Here is a 22,600-nt window from a genome sequence, read left to right on the forward strand (position 1 = left end):
CTGCTTGTGGCCTTGAGCCTGGTATTTGTTGTTTTGAGCAGGGCTTTGCTCTAGATGACCTCCAGAAATGTTTTCCACCCAACATGATGATGTGTCTCTGAACCTGACCCTACAAGTGCATTTCCCTGACAATTGTTTATTCTTTCAAATGACTGTATGACAGTTCTTTTACTTCTATTAAGAAACTTGTACAAGTATGTAAATACTTGCAGATCAGAGCTTTGCTATGAATTTAAGGTAGTGAGTTGAGATGTTTGGTGAAACAATTCTTGCTGTAGTAATCTGTGTCAAAAACAAATGAGCCACTTGGTTTGCTGCAAAATCTCTTCTTCCAGTGAGGCTGTTTTTCAGCTGGATACCTAATTCTGTCTGAATAACCATTAACAGAGTAGAAGTATATATTGTTTTTTTTATAATTAAGCTGGATTCTGTCACCAGCAACCTTCAATCTCTATTGCCTCTTAGGAACAAGCACTTCAAATCTACAGCATTGTATAGCTTGCAGAGATCAGTGCTTTGATGTGAAAAAAAAGAGCTGGGGGTGAAAATCTAATGGTAAATGCTTGTATTTTCACTGGGCATTCACACCCTATCTGTCCGCTGGACATATTGGTGATAGTCTGTAATTCAAAGTGTTTAAACTGTAGAAGCCGCCAAAGATTTCACAACAGGAAAATGCTGTCCTGTTCCAGGAAAAGTGAAATAAATACAGCCCATGAGGAAAAAAAATTGCATGGGCAGGAAACTCAAAGTAATCAAACTGAAAAAGGAGAACAGCTCTGGACGTAAGCAAACTTGTTTACTATTTGGTTTTGCCTCTAGCTGTACACTTGTCTTTATAGCTTCCCTCATGAAATTGGATTGTGTGTGTGTGTTTATAGTTTCTTCTTATCAGCTGGGTTGCCATCCTCTGTCACAGGCACAGAGCCCTCGCTCTGGCCTGCAGTGAGTCATTAACATCCTGTCCAGTCCTGTGCCCAGCCTGCCTCTCCTGCAGTGGACGTTGCTGAGGTCTGGTTTTCAGAAAGATTGGAGACAGTTTCTGTTCTGATAAGGTGGCTCCACTGTGCTGAAGCTGTTTTTCCTTCTTCCTCTGGTATTTCTTAATACAGCACCAAGCTGACTGCCTTTCTTTTGTTGTTCTAGAAACCAGAAAGCAAAAACTGCTTTAGAGGCACATGCAATTTAACACGTGGATTTTTCACCAGATACTCAGGTAGTTAATTTCTTTTAAATGGAAAGGCAGGAATTGTGGTGGTAAAGACTTATGTGGTAAGGAGGATTTCAGACTCGGAGCTGGGACAGCATCCTACAAGTGAAGAATAGAGAGAAGACCACCTCCAATTCTAAACAATTTGGAAGGTACAGGGCCTAGGATTTAGGTCCTTTCACAATAAACAGGTAGCTCTAGGAGAGGGAACAACAGAAGGAGTAATAGGTACCTATAGGGTGTGCAGAACCATTGGCTTTAGACATGACTTCAAATTTTGCTTATATTTTGGATTTCACAGATACGAAAACAGCACAGAAAGTGTTGCCTCAATTTTACAGCAAATCAACTGTAGAATTAAAAATCTATATCTAACTCCCTTTCCTCTCCTTGGGTTACTCTGTCTAGCCTTATGTTAGCACCGAATCGTTAATTTCTCGCCCTTGGAACACAATTTTTCCTTGATATCAGCAGCCATGGCCCCGTGCCCGTGTGGGCCCGGGCGGCGGGGCCGGCAGGGGGCGCGGTGGCGCTGCGGGAGCTGGGCCCGCCCCGCGCCGCGGCCTCCGGTCAGCTGGGCCGCGCTTCCGCCCGCGCCGCCGCCGCCGCCATGCGCATCGAGAAGTGCTACTTCTGCTCGGGGCCCATCTACCCGGGGCACGGCGTCATGTTCGTGCGCAACGACTGCAAGGTACCGCCCCACCGGCACCGCTCTCCCCGCCGCGCTCACGGCCGCTCCCTGCGCCGCCCGCCCTGTGCCGGCGGGCCCCAGCGGGGCTCGGTGTCTCCGGCCGCGCCTCACGCGGGGCGCTGACTGCCGGAGCCCCGGGCCGGGGCCGCTGCTGCTGTTGGCACCGGGCCCTGCCGGGGTCCGCACGCACCGCCCGCCTGTGCGGGCGGGCGGGAGCCCGAGATGAGCGCGGCTGGTCAGAGCACGGTGCGGAGAACACCGAGGTTGTGGGTTCCATCCCTGTACGGGCCATTTGCTTAAGAGCTGGAGTCAGTAATCCTCGTCGTCCGTGGGTCCGTTCCAACTCTGACTATTCTGTGAATCTGCGAAATTCAGGTCTTACCGATATTTAAACATAAGGACCTGGAGCGATGCAGTAATCTGGCAGCTGCTGTGGCAGTCGGCAGGAGTGGGGGCTGAATTGTTTGTTTTCAGTTGTTAGTAAGAAATACACTTCGCAGAGCAACACAGAACCCTCACTGTTTAATTTTCAGACGTGGGCTTCAGGTGGCAGCAGGCGGGTGTCGGGCTGTGGGCGGTGCGGGTTGCAGACTCGGGGCGGGCTCTGGGCTCAGCCGTGGCCGCGGCTCCGCTGTGGCTCCCCCGGCCGAGGCTGTCACAGCGGCGCGGCCGCGGCACGGCGGGCCCTGCACCGGCCTGACAAGTGTGTACACACAATGTTGTGTATCGTTTCCCGGTCTCTGCCGCGCTGCGGGGCGTCGGAGCCCGCAGAGCGAAGCGAAGCTTGCTCAAATCGCTTCCTTGCTGCGCGCAGACGTCGGAACAGATCGCAGGAGCCCCGGCGCCGGGGGCTGGGTGCTCACAGCCGCCGCCAGGGGCGCGTTGGTAAAAGGATTCCTTGTGAACCGAGTCTGAAAAGGCAAAACACGACGACAGGTGTGCCTGAGTTGGGGTGCAAAACGTGGTAGAAGAGTGTTGAAAAAAAAAAAAAAGCTATTCGAAGGTGATTGCCTTAATTAAAAGTTTCATATTTTCTATTAATTTCTTTTAGAATTGACTGTTAGATGGGAAGGAGGATATGGCTGTAGAAAAAGAGGGTTTCCTAAACCTCATGAGTAACTCGTAATTCTGACCGTTTTTAAGTGAAGAGTCTAGTGTTCTGTAGAATAGCTAGAAAAATAGGGAAAAAAAGAAAAAGCTCAATTAAAACGTTTTGTCATATGCTTTAACAGCTTTCAGTAAATTCAGTCCAGGACTTAACTAATGTGCTTAGGACTCCGGCAGGGTAATCTTTCGGGTTTAAGGCTGCATTCCAGAAAACAGGCGTTTCTCTGTGTGTGTGTTGCATTCAGTGTGGGGATTTTTTGTTGTTCCCAGGATGGTACTGTATCTAAAAAGTGCTGGCAGCTGTAGAAAATTGTTTATTCATACTACAGGTTTGGCTTTATGGTTATTTTTGCAGCTGATAATTCTCAGAACTCAGGTGTATTTTATGTATAATCAGCTTAATTGTAAGTACTTGTGCTTAGCCCTGGCAGCTGTGAAAATGACTTTATAATGAATAAACAGCTTGAAATTATTTTTGTTAGTAGCTGTATTTTCTATAAAGATACTGGCATTTGAAAGCTGCGTATAATTTCTAATGAGCAGTATTGTTAGAGTAACCTCACTGTTTGATATCACACTTGCAGTGGAGCACGAATAATATGATTTCACTAAGATTTTTCTTATTTTTCATCCCCTTCTTTAAGATATTTAGATTCTGCAAATCAAAATGCCACAGAAACTTTAAAAAGAAGCGAAATCCCAGGAAGATGAGATGGACTAAAGCGTTCCGTAAGGCAGCTGGCAAGGAACTGACAGTGGTAAGAAGCTGAACTGGTTCACACATTACATTAGCACGCTAAAATGGCTCTTCCTGTGGCATACAGGCTGGGCTTGGTGGCTTAAAGCATTGTCATTTACTGAAATGAGCTGGGGAGATGAGGGATTGTGGAAGACAATGTGGGAGTTTCTTGAGAGTGAGCTGTTCATTCAGCTTGATTGAAAAAACCCTGGATCTTCCCCCTTCAGGATGGAAGCCAGTGTGTCAGGTGTCTGCGCTGGTAACACGTGGTGGCTCCCAAGTCCAAGCCATTTTTTCCCACCAATAAATCCTCTGCTCTCTGTACATATACAATTGGTATTTGTATTTCTGCACAAATAATCTGAGTTACCAGGTACCTCAGGAATTCTCTCTTATGTAGACCCCTAAAATATTTATCTATGAAGTCTCTTTAAAACTTGCAATGTGTAGGAAAAGTCTTTGCATAGATAGGAATGTTTGAAAAACAGCATGAGACTTCAAATGCAATTTCAAAGCAAAGTTGCTTCAGTGCTAAAAGTATTAAACATTCACATTTGGTAGGACAGTCCTTAAATAATTCAAGAATTACTGTGACTTAATTACCTATTTTTTTTACAGGATATTAAAAATTTAGTAAGCTTTTTGGCACAGTGATTTCCTACCTTCTGTGGATCTTTCAAGGGAAAGAATGTGCTTTTATTTTTTAATGTGACTCTGAAAAGCCGTTATTAATTACCATCTTCAGTAATTGTGTTTCTTGCTTTTGAGTTGTTTCTGGCTACGTTGAATTACCTGTTTGAAAATAAGTGAATTTAAAATTATTTTATAGGTGTCCAAGTGAATTTAAAATTATTTTATAGGTGTCCAAATAGGTGACAATATATTCTAGTTTTGAGATTCATAATATATTTTAAGAATAAAGCCAATATATGAACTTGGTGCTGTGTAACTCAGCTTTACCTCAACAAAACACAACCTTTGGGCAGGGAAAAGTCCTCAGATAAAACTGACATAAAGCTAAGTGTGCCTGGCAAAAAAAACCACAAAAACAAAAACAAAAAAAAAACCAAAAAAAACCAAACAACTGTTTTTTCGTCTTCAGTCAATGGGGATGAGGGGACATGGTTGGGGGATGGCAGCTGTCCCAAATGCCAGAGTAATTGATTCAAATATTTCACAATTTCAAATCTGAAATACTCTTCTTAAAATGAAATAGTGCGGGGTTTTTTTAATCATTTCAAAATTACAAGCTGTTGAGTAGAACTTACTTGTCCTGCAAAAAAAGCTCTTGAATCTACAGGTTTTCAATTTTGCCTTCCACCTGTCTAATCTGCTCTGTATTTCCTATTCCACTTGGGTTTTCTCTGTTCCTTTTGTCTTGCTAAGTAGAAAATAGCTGAGGGAGCTGTTGTGGTAAATAGTTCTCTTCAGACAAATCACCGTGGCTGCTGACACTTTGAGGTCAAACACTCAACTCGATTTCCTTTTCATATTTATCTTTAATGATTGTTCAAGTCTAGGAACTGAGCTTCTGAAAGGGGGGAAAATCCCATAAAATATTCAGTTATATGAGTGACTGCTACAGTAAGAATGTATTGATTTAAATAAGCTTCTGTATATAGTCTGTATTTACTTTTTCTTGATACAGGATAATTCATTTGAATTTGAAAAACGTAGGAATGAACCAGTGAAATACCAGAGAGAGTTGTGGAACAAGACTGGTGAGTCATTAGAGGGGAAAAAAACAAAAGATGAATTTTTTACTTACCATGAATGGGTTTTCAAAAGACTTCTTAGAGTATTGACAGCTTGTAGTGATTGTGTTTGAAATTTCTGAAATCATGACCAAATTCTTAACATGTGGAGGAGGTTTGAGTTGTAAACAGGTGTGGAGTTTCACTTGATGGTTTTTTTTCAGAAACTGGTTTGAAAATGAGGACCAGAAGTCCTTTATTTTAAATTGTTGTCTTCAAAAGCCCTTAGTGTTTTTACAGCTTTTTAAGAGGCTTCCAATGTAAGCCTTTTACACTGATTCAGTTGTTTCTGTGTTTGTGCTCAGTCCACTTGAGTTTGTTTCATAGAATCAATGCCGTAAAATAGAATAATATGCTCATATTCATGTGAATGAATGCCACAAAGGAGAAGGTGGTAACTTGCATCTTTTTTCAAGTAAGAGTCTTTTGCAGTGATGGTTAACCATAGAAATTATGTGTAGGCACTAAAGTGGAAGCATATACATGTAATCAGAGTTGTTACACAGAACATTCCCTAATACTGTTCTTTGGAGAAGGAATAGTGTCCTCCATATAGTGTGAGAGTTGCCTCTGGTATTTAGGTGTTACGGGAGTATTGGTAAGAGCTGCCTTAAAAAATAGCATGGATTTTCTGCTGCAGGGATTTAAGCACATTTAAAACAACTTCTGCTTTATTTCAGTGGATGCAATGAAGAGAGTCGAGGAAATAAAGCAAAAACGCCAAGCCAGATTTATTATGAACAGGTGAGAATTATTTTTGTGATGGGAACCCCTTGTGTGTGTGTGTTAGCCAACCTTTCCAGAAATGGTTGTTCCAGTTTTAAAGAGTAATTTGCTTTGTATATACACAGTCATCCAAGGGATTAGGTAAAATACACTGGGTGGGCCCTACTCTGTGTTATTGGCTATCCAGGGAAGTGTAGCTTTTGGACACTCAAGGATAACTGTTGCATTGTAGTACTTGTTTGTATACAGAGTCTTAAATTTAAACAAAACTCTGATAGGAGTTGAAACAGTGCTACATTTTTTTGTGGTTTCATATCCAGTATTTTCTTGAATTGGTTTTCAAATACTTTTTACCTTTATTTCCTCATAATAATAGTTATTTAAAGCCTGGACAGACCTTTAGCGAGAGATACCATGCATTAAAATGAAAGCATACATCTCCTCTTTGAAGGTAATTAAATCTAATTTTCCCCTTTCTCAGATTAAAGAAGAGCAAAGAGTTGCAGAAGGCAGAAGACATCAAAGAAGTCAAACAGAATATCCACCTTCTTCGTGCTCCCCATGCAGGTAGGAACTTGATCTACTGGTTTGCCTACATAGTTTTAGGATGAATGACTTATTCTACAGATCAATAATCCTGTACATTTGTCTTAAAATTAGTTTGTGTGTTGAATATGGAGAATAGTTCTTGCCACTAAATGTAAGCTGTGTCTTTGTTCTGAATCAAGTATACCTTTTTTATTTATCTAGTCTTGCATTCATCCTTTCTTTTTCTTATTTTGAGTGTTTTAAATTGCACTCAGTATCTGGTGCTCCATGAACTGTATGAGGAAAGCAAAATGGAATTAAATTAAAATTGAATTTAAAAGAATGAACTCAAGTGTTTATTTCTGTATTTGGCTTTTCTTGTATTAAATCAGTGATGCACAGCACTGTGTAGTACATCAGCTCCCTTCTTGGTATTCTGCAATTCTGACTGGGCAGAGAGAAGAATCAAATCTAAATCTTGGATTTTCCTTTTTTCTTTGTTTCTCTTCTTGGTCACCTTATTGAGAATTAACATTCTTGGTGTCCAGCACAGCATTCAGGAGGGCTTAAATCTTCATTTAAAAACTAATGTTAGAAGGCCGTAGATCTGTAGTAAGTAATGAATCTTTGTAATCCTTTGCAAGGTTCTGCCAGGTATTGGCAGCTGTATCAGCTCCTCATAGCAGATGAAAACAGGTTTGACTGCATTTTAGATTTTGCATAAAAGAGCATCAGCTTTTCTGCTAAAGCAGAACAGTTTTAGCGGGTGATGGAGGTTAGCAGTAAATACCTCTGAGCTTGATGGATTTGCTCGTAAACAACTCTTCAGGCAATATATTTAGGCAGTTTCACCTGGAATAGACGTAGATATTGTTCAAAGAAAAAGAGTTATTTGGGTTTAGAGAAACATGTTGAATTTGATTTTGTTTTTTGAAGGTACACCAAAACAGCTGGAGGACAAAATGGTGCAGAAGCTGCAAGAGGAGGTGCCTATGGAAGAAGACTCTTAAAGTGCTTTTATTTGCTATTTATATCTCTTCAGCAGTTAACAGTTCCTTTCTGCCTCACCTGACATCATTCAGAAATGTGCTTACAGTTGAAGAAATGTACATTTTAGTGAATAATGGTTATTTACGATTTGAATTATTTTTTATTGAAAAATAATAGGATGGATGCTACTGTGGGCAGTACTTAAAATTCTGCAATTGAGAAAACCTTGTCAGCAGGATGGAGAATGAGGCATTATTGTTTGAGATACCATGTGCTCCTTGGAAAGTTACACTTTTTCTGGATAACTTTTCCATGTTCATGCAAATAATTAAGTAATAAAAGATGCTGGCCCTGAACTTTTCTTACTTTTTCTGTTGTTTTTCATAGAGGTGAAAGCAGATAAAAATCTATTTAAATGATTACAATGTGGGGCAGGTTATGTTAATTTTCCTCGTTCTAGTGTGGTCCACACTTATTTTCTTTCTTGTCCTGGGGAAAATTTTTCAATTTGAAGAATACAGTGTTTGTTTTATCTCCTTTTTAATTCAGCCACCCCAGGATTCCATTGCAGTTGACATCTGGCAGAGCAAATGTTGATGCAGGACTTAAGCTGGAAAATAGTAATGGTGATGTCACCTAGTCTGGAGTTGGCCCTGCCATCATCCTCACCCACCAAAATTCAAATGTAATGTCTAATCAGGCAGAGGGAGATGCTCAATAAATCACATTTTAGACTGTTCTTACCTAACTCCCAGGATTATTTTGATGGAAAATGTGCTGCTAAATCAGAAATATTTTGCATATTGTGGTGGTACTTACTCAGTGTGTCAGCACTGAGGTAAACTGCTGGCAGTTGAAAACCATTTATCTGCAACAGCGTGATCAAAGAAAGCTTTCAAAGGTGTTTATAGTATTTGCTGTCACAGTATGCTGGTTTCCTCAAAAATAATAACTTGTTGTTGTATTCCAAACTTGGATATGTACTACAGCAATCACTGGAAAACCTCACAGTTACCACCCACATGTGTATTGTGTAGTTCAGAGAAAAATCATATTTAAACTTAGACCTAAGAGTCATTGGGGAGTGTGTGACATGGGTAGGCATTGTACTCAGTTTTTATCTCTTGATTTGAGAGTTATGTTTAGAAAATGATGTGTTTTAGTGAGAATTCTAGTAATAAAATATAATTTCTTATTTTAGTGAAATTAAATGTTTGCCATTATTTAAAATTTGCTGTTAAGGTGATGGCTGATAGCATTTTAGGTGTCCAGTATTAGTATTTCCCCTGCAAACTGTGATATCAATACCATCTGAAAAGCATATGGGAAGCGGGCCAGAAAACATGTGTCAGTGGGGTGAAATAGCTAAGACAGTACAGTATGAATACAGTGTAAATGTTCTCTATGTACACCAAGATGCTTGGGCTTGTGGAGGAAGATACAGCATGTTAATTTGTGTAGCCTCACATAAACGTACTAATTAACAGCTCAGCTCAAGAAATGTGATGTTTTTTGAATGGCCTTATCTATTGAACCCTTAATCCTTGAGGTGGGATAATTCATCTAAAAATCGTATTCCATACAATTTTTTTATTTACTAAATTTTAAAGATAGTATGTTCAGCAAGTGCTGAGTTTTGATTTTCTCCAAAAATAGAGAAGTAAATCTATACAAAGCAGACAAAGGTGATGAACCCAATGTAGTGTTAATTAGTATTTATACTAAATATTTTACTTCATCTGAGTTTAACATTAAATAATTTACATTACGTGATGTCTGTAGATGTTCTGTTCACCTATCTTTAAATGAATTGCAGTAATTACTGGTTTGTGTGCTCTGTAGAAGTGTATCTGTAGGGTTATTAACCCTTTCCTGTGAAGGCTTGTAAGTGAAGTAGCCATCGTGCAGCAGCTCGGAGCCATGCGAGGAGCATGCTGCAGCCATAAATCCTGAACACTGCCAGCTGTATGAGTTGCTCAGCCTGTGTGCCTCAGTGCTGCTACCACTGCAAGCAAAGGCTGTGGAAGCTAATCCTGAGTTACCCCTCTGCCAGATGTGCCATTTCTGTCTGGGAAGCAGAGACTTGCAGCCAGCTGTGTATATCTGGTAGTATGTAGGAGGCAGTTGAGCTTAAAAAATTTGTTATGAGTGTCATGTTTGCAGCACCTGGTAAGAGAATGCCCTGGTGATTTTTTTTTTTTTTTAATTTAATTGCTGTGGTGTCCTGTTCTCTTGTCTGTCAACTGGAGCACAAGGTGAGGGGGGAAGAGCTGCAGCTGAAAATCGTGGGGCTGGTGATCATTCTGAAGATCTCTGCATAACCCACTGCATGCAGAGACCTTCATGGTGAGCTGCTGGGCTGCAGAGGAGTGGTGGATTTCTTTTAGGAGGCTGGCTGTCCAACCCCATTTCTAGTAGAAATTGTTCAAGACATTTTGGTGAAGATCTACTTTCTTTGCTTGCTGAAGATGAAAATTTTAGATTTTGCGTTTTGTTTACAAGACTAAAGAGAGAATGTCCAACTGAGCAGTATCCTGGTGGTCGTGGATAAATACTGCCAAATATGAGGAAGGAAACACATTCCTGTTTCCACTTGAACAGCTCTAGGTCAGACAGTGGTTTGCCGGGGGGGTTGGGGATAGGCAAACGGGGAGCCCTCACCTGCCTCCTGTGTGTGGGGCTAAGCTGTGCCCAGTCCCTGGGGAGGCAGGACCTGCCATTGTTCCCCAGGAGCAAGGTGGAGAGAGGGCATTTTACGAGCAGCACATTGTAATTCAGAAGAGATCCTGGTTTAGTGTCATACATCCAAATCACTGGTCCTGTCTGTGCCGAGATCTAGTAGGAGCAGAGCACAAGGTGCCTATGAGAACAGACTTACAAGACAAATGATGATGATGGTGTGTGAATATTTAATCAGGAGAATTATTTATGAATAACTGGTACTGCTGAATTCCATTATACAGTCTGTCTTCTTGGCATTTACCAGATCTAACAAACTATTCCCATTTTGTGTTTGTACTTTATGCTGTCAGCAGCCTTTCTTCAAAACAAACTGATAGGCACGATCAGAACAAATGTGATACTCAAAACCAATTTTTAACAGATGCTTTTTTTGATTCACTTGCTGTCATCTTTTCTTACAAAACAAAACCAGATGTATAGTTGTTTTCTTTCTTTCTTCAGACTACAGAATTTGGAAATGTGGATTTTAATAGTGATTTAGTAAGCGTCTTTTCCTCATATTTCCCCTTCTATGTTTTTAATCCATCTCTCAGTGATTTCGAGTTCAATGCTGTTTTTTCTTTGAGGAGGAGCTCAGCCTCCTGCTGACGCGTTTCGGCTGCTCCCTCAGTTCCAGCCTCGGTTCGCTGCGCCCCGGCTGTGGGCCGGGGTTCAGGCCTGCCCCGGGTGCCCTTCATCCCTCCGTGTCGGAGTGTGACTGTCGCTGTCCCTGTTCAAAGCCCCGCTGCTCAGGCTGTGTGGGGAGCCCGGGGCCCACTCCGAGTGACGCCGTCCTCACAAACAGCGTTCGCGGGGGTTCTGTGGGATGTGAGTTCCCGAGGGAGGGAGCGCGGTGCCGATTTCCGAGCTCTGGGCTGGGATTCGGCTCCTGCAGGCGGGGGAGCCGCCGTGGCAGCTCCCGGCCAGCCCCGGGCAGGCGGTGCTGAGGGGAAAGCGCGCAGGCGGCCCCAAAACACCCTGCAAGCCTGGCCTTTTCCCTGTCTTCATGCGGAGTAAGGCCTGGAAACACCCTTTTTTTTTGCCTTTGGTCAGGCGTTGGGTTTGCAACCCATGCTTCTTACTTTGGTTTTCTGTGGAGGTTTTCTGCTCAACCTTTGATCCTGAGGGAATGACCGAGGGCGATGGTGGGGTGCTGGTTTTGCTTGTTTGTTTGGCTTTTAAGAAAAAATACAAATTCCTTCTTTTAGGCTTCATTTTCAGTCTTTCCTTTACAAGTGCTAGTACAGTGTAGAAAAAAGGTAAAATACAGCTTTCTGTATAATCAAATTGTGCTGAGCTGGTGCAGACTTTCTTCTTAGGAAATTTGGCCTTCTCATCGTTTTGAGATTTTCTGGTCAGAGATTTTCCTGAGATATTTTTCTTCAGAGTAACAGCACGGTGGAGCCCAGCACACATAGGAGAGCTGTCTGTTTGTGACACAAAGAAAAGTAAATCAGTTCCATATGTTGATGTGGTCCTAGGTGTCCATGGCTGGAAAAGCAATAGACAGCTGCTAACAGGTCCAAAGGCTTATATCCCAGGAGAAGATATTTCAACCTCCAGGCTGTTCAATTCCTCAATTACTGTTCTGGCCTCAAAAATTCAATCTCCTTTACCAGCCTAACTTATTTATGGGTTTCACTGAATTGCGACCAGAGAGAGCAGAAAGCTGAAATAAATCAAGCACTGATAAAATTGTTCAAGCCTCCTTGTTGGCTGTCTGTCTATTTTTAGATCTCAATTTGAAGAGACCATATGCAGAGATTTTTTTTTTATTATTTTTTTTATTCATGTTGAACAAGCAGGATTACTTGAGATTGGGTAGGAACAGAGGGAGGAATAAGGATTTGTGGAGGTAGCTGCATTGGAAGACATTCTTTGCTGGTTTGGGGTTTGTTTGTGTGTTATTCTCCTCCCCCTTCCTGCTATCCTTAGATTTTTCATATTATATTTAGTTTGGTGAAGTCACTCTTGTTTCTTAAACAGCTGTTTCTTCACCTTTAAAAAGTACCTGGATAACATTTTGTCTTACACTTATGTATGGCAATAAAGGTCTATACTGAATAAGGAGGGGTGTCAGCTCTAGCCCTACAAATGTGAAATTTTTTAGTGACATTGTTTCAGTGTGGGAAACAGACTCCTGAATGGAAATAGATGTGTTATTTATAAGGCAACAATATTGTGCATCCACCAATTACCACTGGGAATCAAGGCAGGCATCTCTGCATAACTGCAAAAAAATCTTGTTTGCAGGCATTTGAGCTGTTTTCTGTAGGCTCTGCACTGCACTGAACTTGCAAATTAAGAGAATTGCTTTGGTAATCAACTTGACTGAAGTGATTCCTGAGTGAAGAATTTGAAAGATTTCTTCTTACTTGATATAATGAGAAGCTGCCAGAAACTCTCCCTTGTGTTGAGGTGAGGCTTGTTACAGTATCTCTGTTTACACGAGCTCCTCCAGGAGGAAGTGTTTTCATTCCCCCTCGCAGCAGAAATTGACGCTGCATAAATTGACTCTGTAGAACTGCTTGGGGTGAGCAGTGAAATAACCAAATGTTTTTCTCTCCTATTACCTGCCATTCTCAGCACTGGGCAAACACTGCATTTCAAATCCCTCTGTTTCCCAGCTTTTTGTACTCCCTGGCACAAAACTTGGGGACAGACTGGTACAGGCCATACAGGTTTAGCTTGTTACATAAAGGTGGCAGACCTGGACCCAGCAGTCTTCAGGCCTGGCTGCGCAGACAGCTTTTTCTTCTAACAAGCCAAACAAACTGTTGGTGGTTTGGAAGTCAGAAAGAACCAGCTAGGCTGCTCCCCTGGGCTGCTCCTGCCTTCTCTGTTTGGTTAGTTGTGCTGGGCACAGATGTAAAGTCATTCAAGGTTAATTTGATTAGCTGTACCCAGCTTCTGGGGATCTCTGGGGAAAATATTGCCTTTGAAATAGAAGATACAGATATCATAGCGTGATCTTAATTTGTGGGTGATATTTAGAAAGAAACAGTATTTAACCTTGAGCTAGGAATGCATTTAGTATGTTCTATGCACAAAGCAAGCTTTAATCCAGATTTCTTTAGGGCACGGCCTTGCTACTACTTGGGATGCCTCATATGGATTATCCCCAGGATGTCTGGGGAATACTGTGACGCTGCATTTAAAGAACTGCTTTTTCTCCATGGATGTCTACTTTCATGTCTGGTATTGACTTGAGAGGAGATTGTGTGCCAGATTTTGTCACTGATGCTGTCAGAAAGCTGTGATACAAAGGTGACAGGAAGCATTCTTCACTTTTCACAGGTGCTGTAGATTCAATTGTTTTGAAGAAGGAGGAGGTGGCTTTCTGGAAATTGCTTTTACTGGCTCTTGAAGAATTTCTACAGCGGATATTCAGAATGCAGGTTCTGCTTAAAAACATCCAGTTGGGAACACAGGAGGCATTCTTGGGTCTAACTAAAGGTGGTTGAGCAGGACAAAGACCTGTAGTTCTCTAGTAACAAATCTATCTGCTTCCTGTGTTGGTAGAAAAATGAATTAACTACATTACAAGCTTTTCTAGTGATTGTTACAGTCTACACACAATTCAGTTTATTTTCTTATTGTGTCATATGTAATGATGAACCTACGTGAAACTGGTCACATGAGGACCAGGTATTCTCCCAGTTTTCTAGGGAAATGCCAACATTTGCTAAACTACTTCTGCCAGACTGCGTAGATTTTTTGACAGTCATTTCAATCTATTTCATTATCTATTTCATATTCTGAGTTTCATCTGCTTGTCCAAAATCTGTTAATAGTTTTAGTAGTTTTTCACTTTTCATGGCAATCCTATTAATTCCAGTTCTGGAAATGTTTAAAGCCTTTAGACTGAAAACAGAGGAACTTTTATGCTGGTTTGTATCTAAAGTCCATTTAAACTTGTACTACCTATGATGGCCAATATCGCAGAGCCTTTCGGAGAAGGATCACAAAGCATCATTTGCTTTTCCATGGTTTATCTTCCTAAACTCAAAGAGTCTGTAATTTAGGGATTTCTTTGGAAATTTCTGGTGAACCCGTCTTCTATGACTGTATCAAGTCTAAATTTGAACCCCTCTATACTTTCTCAATGATCCTGTGATGAATACTTCTGTTTAACTGATCATTGTGAGGAAGAACTTCTTTGTGATTTGGATTTGACACTGCTGGATTTTCTGTAGTTCTGGTATTGTGGGAGGCTGAATTTTTAATTCTCTTTGTGGTGTTTGCAGTGTTGTGAGCCTCCAGTTGCCTATTTTCTAAACCAAGGAGTCCTGATCTCTTACCCTGTTCTGTAGGAAGGCCTCTGAGCATCTTTGTTGCTCCTTATGTCTGTTCTTCTTGGCTGGTCTGTGGGATGAAACGATGACAAATCCCGCAGTATTCAATATATGGATGGGTGTACCCTTTATGTCTGCACTGTTTCTCCTTTGTTTCTTTTGTAAGTGTGTTTTTCAATATCCTCAGCTTTTTTCCTGCATGTTTTGTAGAAAGAAAATAACCTTCACTGATCACATTTATTTTGATTTAGAATTTGTCTATTCGTTCACTAAGTTTTCTCTTTCTAAATCTTTAGTGAACAGACAAGTCCATGACTACCTGAATGCATCATGATTAGGACTGTGCTCTTAAGAGAAGTGAGATAGACAGCATTATAAAAAAGATAAACACATAAAAAACCCCCAACAACCTGCAAAGGAATTAAATTCTGTCAAACCAGATCTCAACAGATGGGCATCAGCTGCTCTTAACAAGCAGAGAAAATCACCTTGAATGTTCTTCGTTCTTGAGAACTGTGACTTGGAAGTGAGTGGTGCCATTGTCTTAAATGTTTAAACATAGTTGATTGTAGATGCAGGGAAGTGTTCCTTGGTACGGGGTTTTATGAATCATTTACCTTTGTAGGAGTACATTCTGACATCCTAAATGCAATATGCCATTTCCCTTCCCACACATTACATGCAATAGCTGAGTGGTGAGTAGACAGCTACAAGTCAGCAGACCTGAGTTTTATTTCTGGCTCTTTTTCCTTTGGTAATTTTACTCAAGTTATTCAGCTTTTCTGAGTCCTCTCTAAAATGGTCTACCTGATCACGAGGTCTCTTCCAACTTTTCCATGCATAGTAAGGCATTGAATTGAGACTTACTGCAGCAATTAATGTTATCTTAGAATTCTATGGGATGTTTTTTCTGTCATTTTAATCTTATTTTCCCGGCTCTGAAACGGAGTTCCTTTCAAATTGAGTTCCTTCCATTCATCCTTTCCCTCACATATTTTGGATGGATTTTTGTCACTGACTAAGGCCTGTAGGGCCAGGTTCAGTCATGAGGTAGTTTTCTAGTAGCTCTGGAAGTCAGAGGGAATTGTTCACCTGTGTGCCCAGTAGAAACCAGTATGACACCTGTCTGACTCTGTGCCATTCAGTAGTGACTGACCCAGTTGGTCTGACCCCAAAGATCTGACTGGGAATAAAGCAGCTCCCATGCAAATAAGAAGTTGATTGTTGTTTTACCAGGTGATTGCCAAGGGTGTTGGACATCTTACTCATTTCTGCTTCTTCTGCTGAAGTTAAAGAGCCAGTAATTCTTTAGTTCTTGAATCTAGTAACACTTTGTAGCTGTGATTTTTCCCTGAAGCCATGTTTCAGAAACTCTCTCTGCTTATGTAATTTGGAAATCCTACCAGAGCAGTGTAAGTCTAGTAAGCATCCAAATTTAACACTGGAAACTTTATATTTATTATCACTAGAGACAGAGGACAAAAGAGCTGAAATGTTCCCAAACTATTCACTGAGGATATAGCACAGAAACTTCATGATTCCAAGCTTACAAATTTTATGATTTGTAGGCTGAAATGTAATCTGGTATGTTAAAATGTAAATTAAGGCTTTTTTTCTTTTCCCTCAAGCTTATGAAGAATGTATCTTAGCCAAGTATAAACGCCTGAAAGAAGTGATGTTTTATTTGGTCTGCAGACAAGCTAAACAGGTAAGAAGAATTTCATTATTCTAAACCCACTTTTAATTCTGGAACTTGAGTTAATCAAAATCAGAACTGTCAACTCTTCGCCTTGTTGATCACAGTACCATTTGATTTCGTCTCCCTGTTGAAAAATTGCTCTTACTACCTGACAGCCCTGAAGGGTTTTGAGACTAATTTATTGCTGATCAAAAGCAGTTTTTGCATATTGAAAATTCAGAAAAAGGAAAATTCAGCATTCAAATAAAAATATATGGGTTGCAATACTATCTCACCTACTTTCATAAATATTTCTTAAAATTCCTCATTTTCTCACTTGTTTCAAGGGAAGAAGGCCCTCTCAATTGGTGTCAGAACACAGTGGAAAATTATGAGGAAGATTAAAACCCTTGGCTGAAATCAGGTTTGTATGACCTGTATTTTAGAAACTTTATTTGCTTGAGCCATTGCAGCCTGAAGGAAACAAGTATCTTCCTTGAAAACTTGATGATGAGATCCCAGATAATAAGTAACCTAGGGCATACTCCTACGGATGGAGAAAATGCAGTCAGAAAAGCTTTCCTTGGATGATAAAAACTTGAAATGAGTCTCAACATCCAGTCACTGGCCTTCAGAGCCCTAGCCAGTCACAGAAATGTCTTTCTGCTCTTTCCCCCTCAGCACTATATTTATTAGGAGGTAAGAATGTGATACAGAAGCCAGAACCTGAAGGTGTTTTGTGTGCTGTGAGTCAGCTGCCTGGCAAAAGATCTTACTTTGGCAGTCCCCAGACTGGTCTGGTGAAGTATTCCTCAGGGAGGGAGATTTCTTTCCAGAACTGTCCTCCTTTGGTGTGACCATCTGCCTCCATATAGTCATTTGGGCAAAAATAGAAATTACAAACAGAAAATTGCTCTGTTGCCAGATTAGCTGCAGAATACACACTGATGCTCTACTCACTCAGGGGGATTTAGTGCCAGGGCTCTTTGCTGGGGATAAAACACTGTATCATATTTTTGCCTCCTGTCAGTGTTGGATTAAAAACTAAATCATGCTCATTTTACTTTCAGAAGTAGTCCCAAAGGATTTTGGAAGGATTATTTACATATAAAAAGCAAGTAGGATTTGGCATTCTGTGTACATTGAAAATTAAACAGAGGTAAACATTATCAAAAGTTTTAACTTTAACTACTGATGTTATTTCAGCTTGTGTTATGATCTGAATGTTTTCTGCTGAATACTTAAAGATGCTCATGGAACTTCAGAAAAGTCACATCTCTGAAAGGAAAAAGGAAGAAATCTGCGTGTATAGGACTGCAACCCATTGAAGATTTGAAACAGCTACTCAAGTCCTTCTCCCTTCCTGAAGTTAGGCACTAATACGTAGGTTGTTGAATTTGGGACTTAACAAAGAACTCTGTTCCTTTTTTGATCACATGGACGTTTACTTTTGTCTGTAGTTTTTCCTCTATAATATTCTAAGGCTTCTGCTGGGGAGATGATGCAAAACACCTTTATGATACATCAGGAATAATGCCCTGAAAAAACTTCTGTTTTATGGATTTAGAGTTTGCAGAACAAGTATTAGTTCTGTGGATAGTGTGGGTGGATGTAGGCATGAAGAGCTCCAGAAATAAAAGTCAATACCTGATAAACTTGGAAAGGTACAGCATCAGCTGTTCTAGATTTTTTTTGTGATGAGGGAGTGGAAGAAGTTCTGTCAAAACAGACCTAAACAAATTTTTAAACCCTTTTATCTTTTCTAATCTGTTCTGTCTGAGTCTTCTGTGAGATTATTTCACCTGCCTCAGTCTTTGACCTTTTTGACACTATCCGAATTTGTAATTAAGGGTTGGTTTTTTTGAATGTTGTGTGGAATCTGTTTCAATTACTTGCTCTCATGCAATTTAACTGAGCTTACAGTACTCTAGAATGATCTTTTGGGGAAGGTTGTCTTTCCTTGGGAGGGAATGGAGGGAGTCTGGGTGTCCAGGTGTCCTGGGAGCACAGAGCACACATGGGAAGGGAGATCAGTTAAAAGACAATGTAAATTACCCAAATCCTTCAGAGTGCATGGCCCTAAGGTACCTTAGGGATAGCATCAGTTTTCAGAAACTAATTTCAAGACCCAGAAGATCAGCAGTAATCTTGGATGGAGCCAGTGGAGCCTGCGTGAAGGAGAGGGGAGGAAATTCTGTTTGATACCTTTAGCTGCAGGATTTCTGTGTATTGGGGGTTCCTTGTTGCTATTATTTTTCTGTCTTAAAATTAAGATTAAATATTTCACAGGGGTAACATCCAGTCTGTCTTGAATGACTTCTGCCTTGGGCTAGAAAGAAGCAAACTGGATCTGAGGCCATCCCTCACTCAAGGGAGACTTTGTCTGCAACAGCTTTTGTGCGAGTTGTGTAACAGCTTGAGCAACAGCTTTCAATAAATAAGAAGTTTCCCTTGTACATTCTGCTGCCCTGCAGCCCTTTTCTCCATCCATCGCCAGTGTCCTTCATAGCTGCCCCAGCAGATCCATCCATGCCTGCCCTCTGTCTCCTTGCATGGTGGAGTCTGGTCCTTGCCTAGTCCATAGGTACTGTTGTAATAAACACTCTTGGGAAAGAGTAACATGGTGTAGTGGTTTCACGTTCACCTGTTTCTGTTTGCCAAATTCAGTGTAGTGGTTTGAGTGTCTGCTGCTGTGAGATAGAATTAGGAGGGAAAAGGCAAAGCAGGCTCAACTTGAAAGTAAACAGATAGATTTTAGTAACACACACACTAAAAGGAGAAAAGAAGAGGGGAAAAAAAATGAAACCTTCAAAACCCTTCTCTCCCCCCCAAGAAGTATTCACTTTTCTGCAAACAACACAGAGACAAAACCTGTGATTTTCAGTCAGTTTCACCATTGGAATATAGTCTTTCATCAGTTCTTTAGGAGAGGAGTCTCTCTTAGTTTACCATGGAATTTTCCCCACTGACAACTTAGAACAGTTCTCGTATGGGTCTGAACTCTCACAGAAACAGCCACCTGGGGAGACCCTGCTTCCATGTGGTCTGCTCCCATTAGCAGTTTCCCAAGCTGCTCATGGGTCTTGGGAACTCAAGCATCTGGGGTGTCACCCTTTAAAGATATACAACTCAAAGGCAAAGGATTTTTCAGCACAAGAAACAGAGATGTCTTCTCACTCCTTCATTGGCACAGAAGGCTTCTCGTCTCTCTCTGTTCAGGCATCTCATGGGACCACAAGAATCACAGATTCTAATGCAGTATTACTCAGTCCATCACAAACACCTTTGCTCAAAAATCCATAAATAAGCAGTCACCTCCCCGAATGCATATTTTTTCCCCGTGAATTAAAGGATAATCTACATATAGGTTCATTTCCCTGACTCAATAAGAAGTCCAGCCAGCAGGCAACTCCTCCATCCTTCCTCTAATTAGTCTTTCACTCACTCTCTCCATCTGACTGTTATGCTGGGTCTTCTCTGTGTTCACTCTGTCTCTCTTTTCTCTCTCTCTCTCTCTCTCTGGGAAGAGTTAAGTCTTAAAAGCTTCATGTTGCCAGGAAAAGGTTAAATCTGCCAAGGCCTGCCGTGGTCCATGTTAACTTCTGGCCAGCTGGAAGAGAAACTGCCAGTCACCTGGGATCCTCTGATTTTAGGCCTGGGTTTTCCAGAGGCTTAACTAGCTCTTTAATTGGTCAACCAAACTGTCAACATCTGCTATAACTTCCTTAGGAAAAAAACCCTCACATCTGTGCTAAACTACCACAACAACACCCCACATTGGGCGCCAATAAAAAAAATGTATTATCGTGGTTTAGGGCAAATTTGGGAGAAAACCCGTGAATAGGGTCCCTCTGGGAAGCAGACCCAAAACAGCCCTTCCCCCCAGCTGGTCTGGGAAAAGAACTTCTTCGGAGAAAAATGGAAAAAGCTATGTGGAAACAACAAACAAAGTGCCCACAAGCATTAAAAAAAATGAATAATATGAAACAATAAAACTTTACATTGTGGAAATTGAGGAAGTCCTTGCCGTGGATGTAGCTTGGCTTGGTCAGTCCCTTATTTGTCCCTGCAGAGGTCCAGGACCCGGTGAGCTGCAGGTGCCAGCTCCCTGGTGCTCCTCTGGGTTTTTCAGTCCAGAGCAGGTTTAAATAGTCCCAAGAAAAAGGAAAAAAAAAAAAAAAAAAAAAAAAAGTGCAGAAAGCTTCTCTGCCTCAGCTAGCTAAACTAACTGAAAGCAAAAAAAAAAAAGACTCCTGTCCTGCTGCTGTTCATGCCTCAGCTGAACAGCACTGTCCCAAGGAAAAGAAAATCCAAGGGAGTGAACGCTGTTTTCTCAAAACAAACTGTGCTCTTCTTCTTTCCCTGCTTCACTCTCAGAACCAGTCTTAAAGCACAGAAAATATACAGCACATACAGAACAGACGACTGGGGATACAAGCATCATAAAGTCACCCTAGGACACACAGGATCAATACTTCAGCTGCATTTTGGAAGCTCCTTATGAGATGAGTTCAAGTGAAATCCAAGTCCATGGTTCTTGACCTGAATATTTTGTTCCAAGGAAAAATACTCACTTCCTGAATAAACTAAAATGACCTAAAATTACCTAATGTGGCTTTCCCTTGGGACAAGGGCACAGTGCTCTACTTGTCTGTATCTCTACATTTGCCATCTTTCTCAGTTACCTCATGTATAGCCCAGAAGGTTTTATGGGCATAGGTAATAAATTCTAGGTGATAACTTTCCTACTGCTTTTACATGATCTGGGGTGATTCAGTGTCACTTTCAGACAGTGACAGACAGCAGAGCAAACACCAAAACTGGATTTGAAATAATCACCGTGATGCTCTTTGCCTCTAATTCCAGGCAGAGAGGAGACCTGATAAATGGTTTAAATGCTGAAATATGTAATACATTTTTTAGTGTTTTCTATAGGAATCCCTCACTTTGTTTTTAGGTACTTGTCCATCATGTGGTATACTGGTCAGTTACTAAAAAATTCAAGAACCAAAGGCATAATTTCATTTAGGTTGATATGAAGGAGGCATAGAGTTTGTGATATGCTGGTATTTTAAACACTTTTGAGTTAAGGAACTCATTAAAAAGAGAAGAAATCTTGATATAGTTTTTCAAATTAATTTTTGAGCTTTTCTTTTGAGTTGTCCTGATTTGATCTCAGAAGTTTCCTAGTCTTTTGTTGCAGCCTGTCTTCTCTGGATATTGATAGTGATAGATGCTCCAATTACTTAATCCTTTCATGCATGCTTTCACTTTCAGCAAAGCAGCAAGGTGCAAAATCCAAGCGTGTTTAAGACAGTTTAAGTCCTCATTTTTAGCTGTGGTGCATTACCTCTACAAGAAACAGCTGATGGTATGTGAAACATAACTACTTGAATGAAGTATATCTACTACACCTTTTATTCTCAGTGCTTGGTGTGTTGTATGCAGAGCTATTTACTGATTAATATTGGTTTGCAATTATCAGGGAAATGGGAAACACATGAAGTAATCCCATATGAACTGTAACATTCTGGAGAAGTAAGCCTGTTGTTTTCATCCTTCAGCAAAGTACACCCACTCCCCACTGTATGAGGATGCATTTAATTTATTTTTTCAGTTATGCCTTATTGACTCCACAGTTGTAATGTTTTCCATTGAGTTTGTTACCAAATCTGCACTGCTCTGATCTTGTGTCATCACATTTAGATCTCGAACTGCGTCACTTACTTGCCATCTGTTAGAGCCCTGTGTCTGCTGAGCACTATCCTGAGAGGGCCAGTTGCTGGCCAAATCAGAGAAGGTGACAGATTTTTAATTATGCAGGCAGGATGGGAGTGGTGGGGGACTGAGCAGTGAGTGGAGATTGCTCAGACAGTGGTTGTGTCTCTCTGCTAACAGCACCGCAGTCCTGCCAGGGGAGGCTGATGCTGTGCACAGGGAATGGCTCTTTGGGGGTGAGCTGAGGGAAGTGAACTGCTTGGGGGGAAGCTGTGATTGTTGGATGCCTGGTGGGTCGGAAGTCCCGACGTGGGCTGAACCTAGAGCTTCTTGGTTTGATACCTGAGAAGGCCCATATGAATAACTCCTTCCTGTATTTTCCATTGATTGTATTCAGAATAGACCACTTAGGAACTGATGATGAAGAGATTAGGTGTACACAA

At 41.1% G+C, this 22,600-nt stretch overlaps 1 protein-coding gene across 1 annotated transcript; it reads left to right on the top strand.

Annotated features, from left to right (window-relative positions):
* Window positions 1-1,793: 1,793 nt before the first annotated feature.
* Window positions 1,794-8,101, top strand: RSL24D1 (ribosomal L24 domain containing 1). Its single transcript, XM_066196402.1, has 6 exons — window positions 1,794-1,901; window positions 3,653-3,766; window positions 5,396-5,468; window positions 6,182-6,245; window positions 6,709-6,794; window positions 7,692-8,101. The coding sequence occupies exons 1-6, from the start codon at window positions 1,821-1,823 to the stop codon at window positions 7,763-7,765; spliced, it is 492 nt and encodes a 163-aa protein (XP_066052499.1). The 5' UTR covers window positions 1,794-1,820; the 3' UTR covers window positions 7,766-8,101.
* The last annotated feature ends 14,499 nt before the right edge of the window (window positions 8,102-22,600 follow it).

Source organism: Chamaea fasciata, unplaced genomic scaffold, assembly GCF_029207755.1.
Source record: "Chamaea fasciata isolate MVZ Bird 193981 ecotype frontalis unplaced genomic scaffold, bChaFas1.0.hap1 SCAF_14, whole genome shotgun sequence".
In the NCBI taxonomy this organism is placed as follows: domain Eukaryota; kingdom Metazoa; phylum Chordata; class Aves; order Passeriformes; family Sylviidae; genus Chamaea; species Chamaea fasciata.

Bases quoted from the DNA above. Each gene is read 5' to 3' on its own strand.
- RSL24D1 (XM_066196402.1), top strand. From the start codon at position 1,821: ATGCGCATCGAGAAGTGCTACTTCTGCTCGGGGCCCATCTACCCGGGG. The intron at 1,902-3,652 runs GTACCGCCCCAC...CCCTTCTTTAAG, and splicing joins TCGTGCGCAACGACTGCAAG to ATATTTAGATTCTGCAAATC. The intron at 3,767-5,395 runs GTAAGAAGCTGA...TTCTTGATACAG, and splicing joins CTGGCAAGGAACTGACAGTG to GATAATTCATTTGAATTTGA.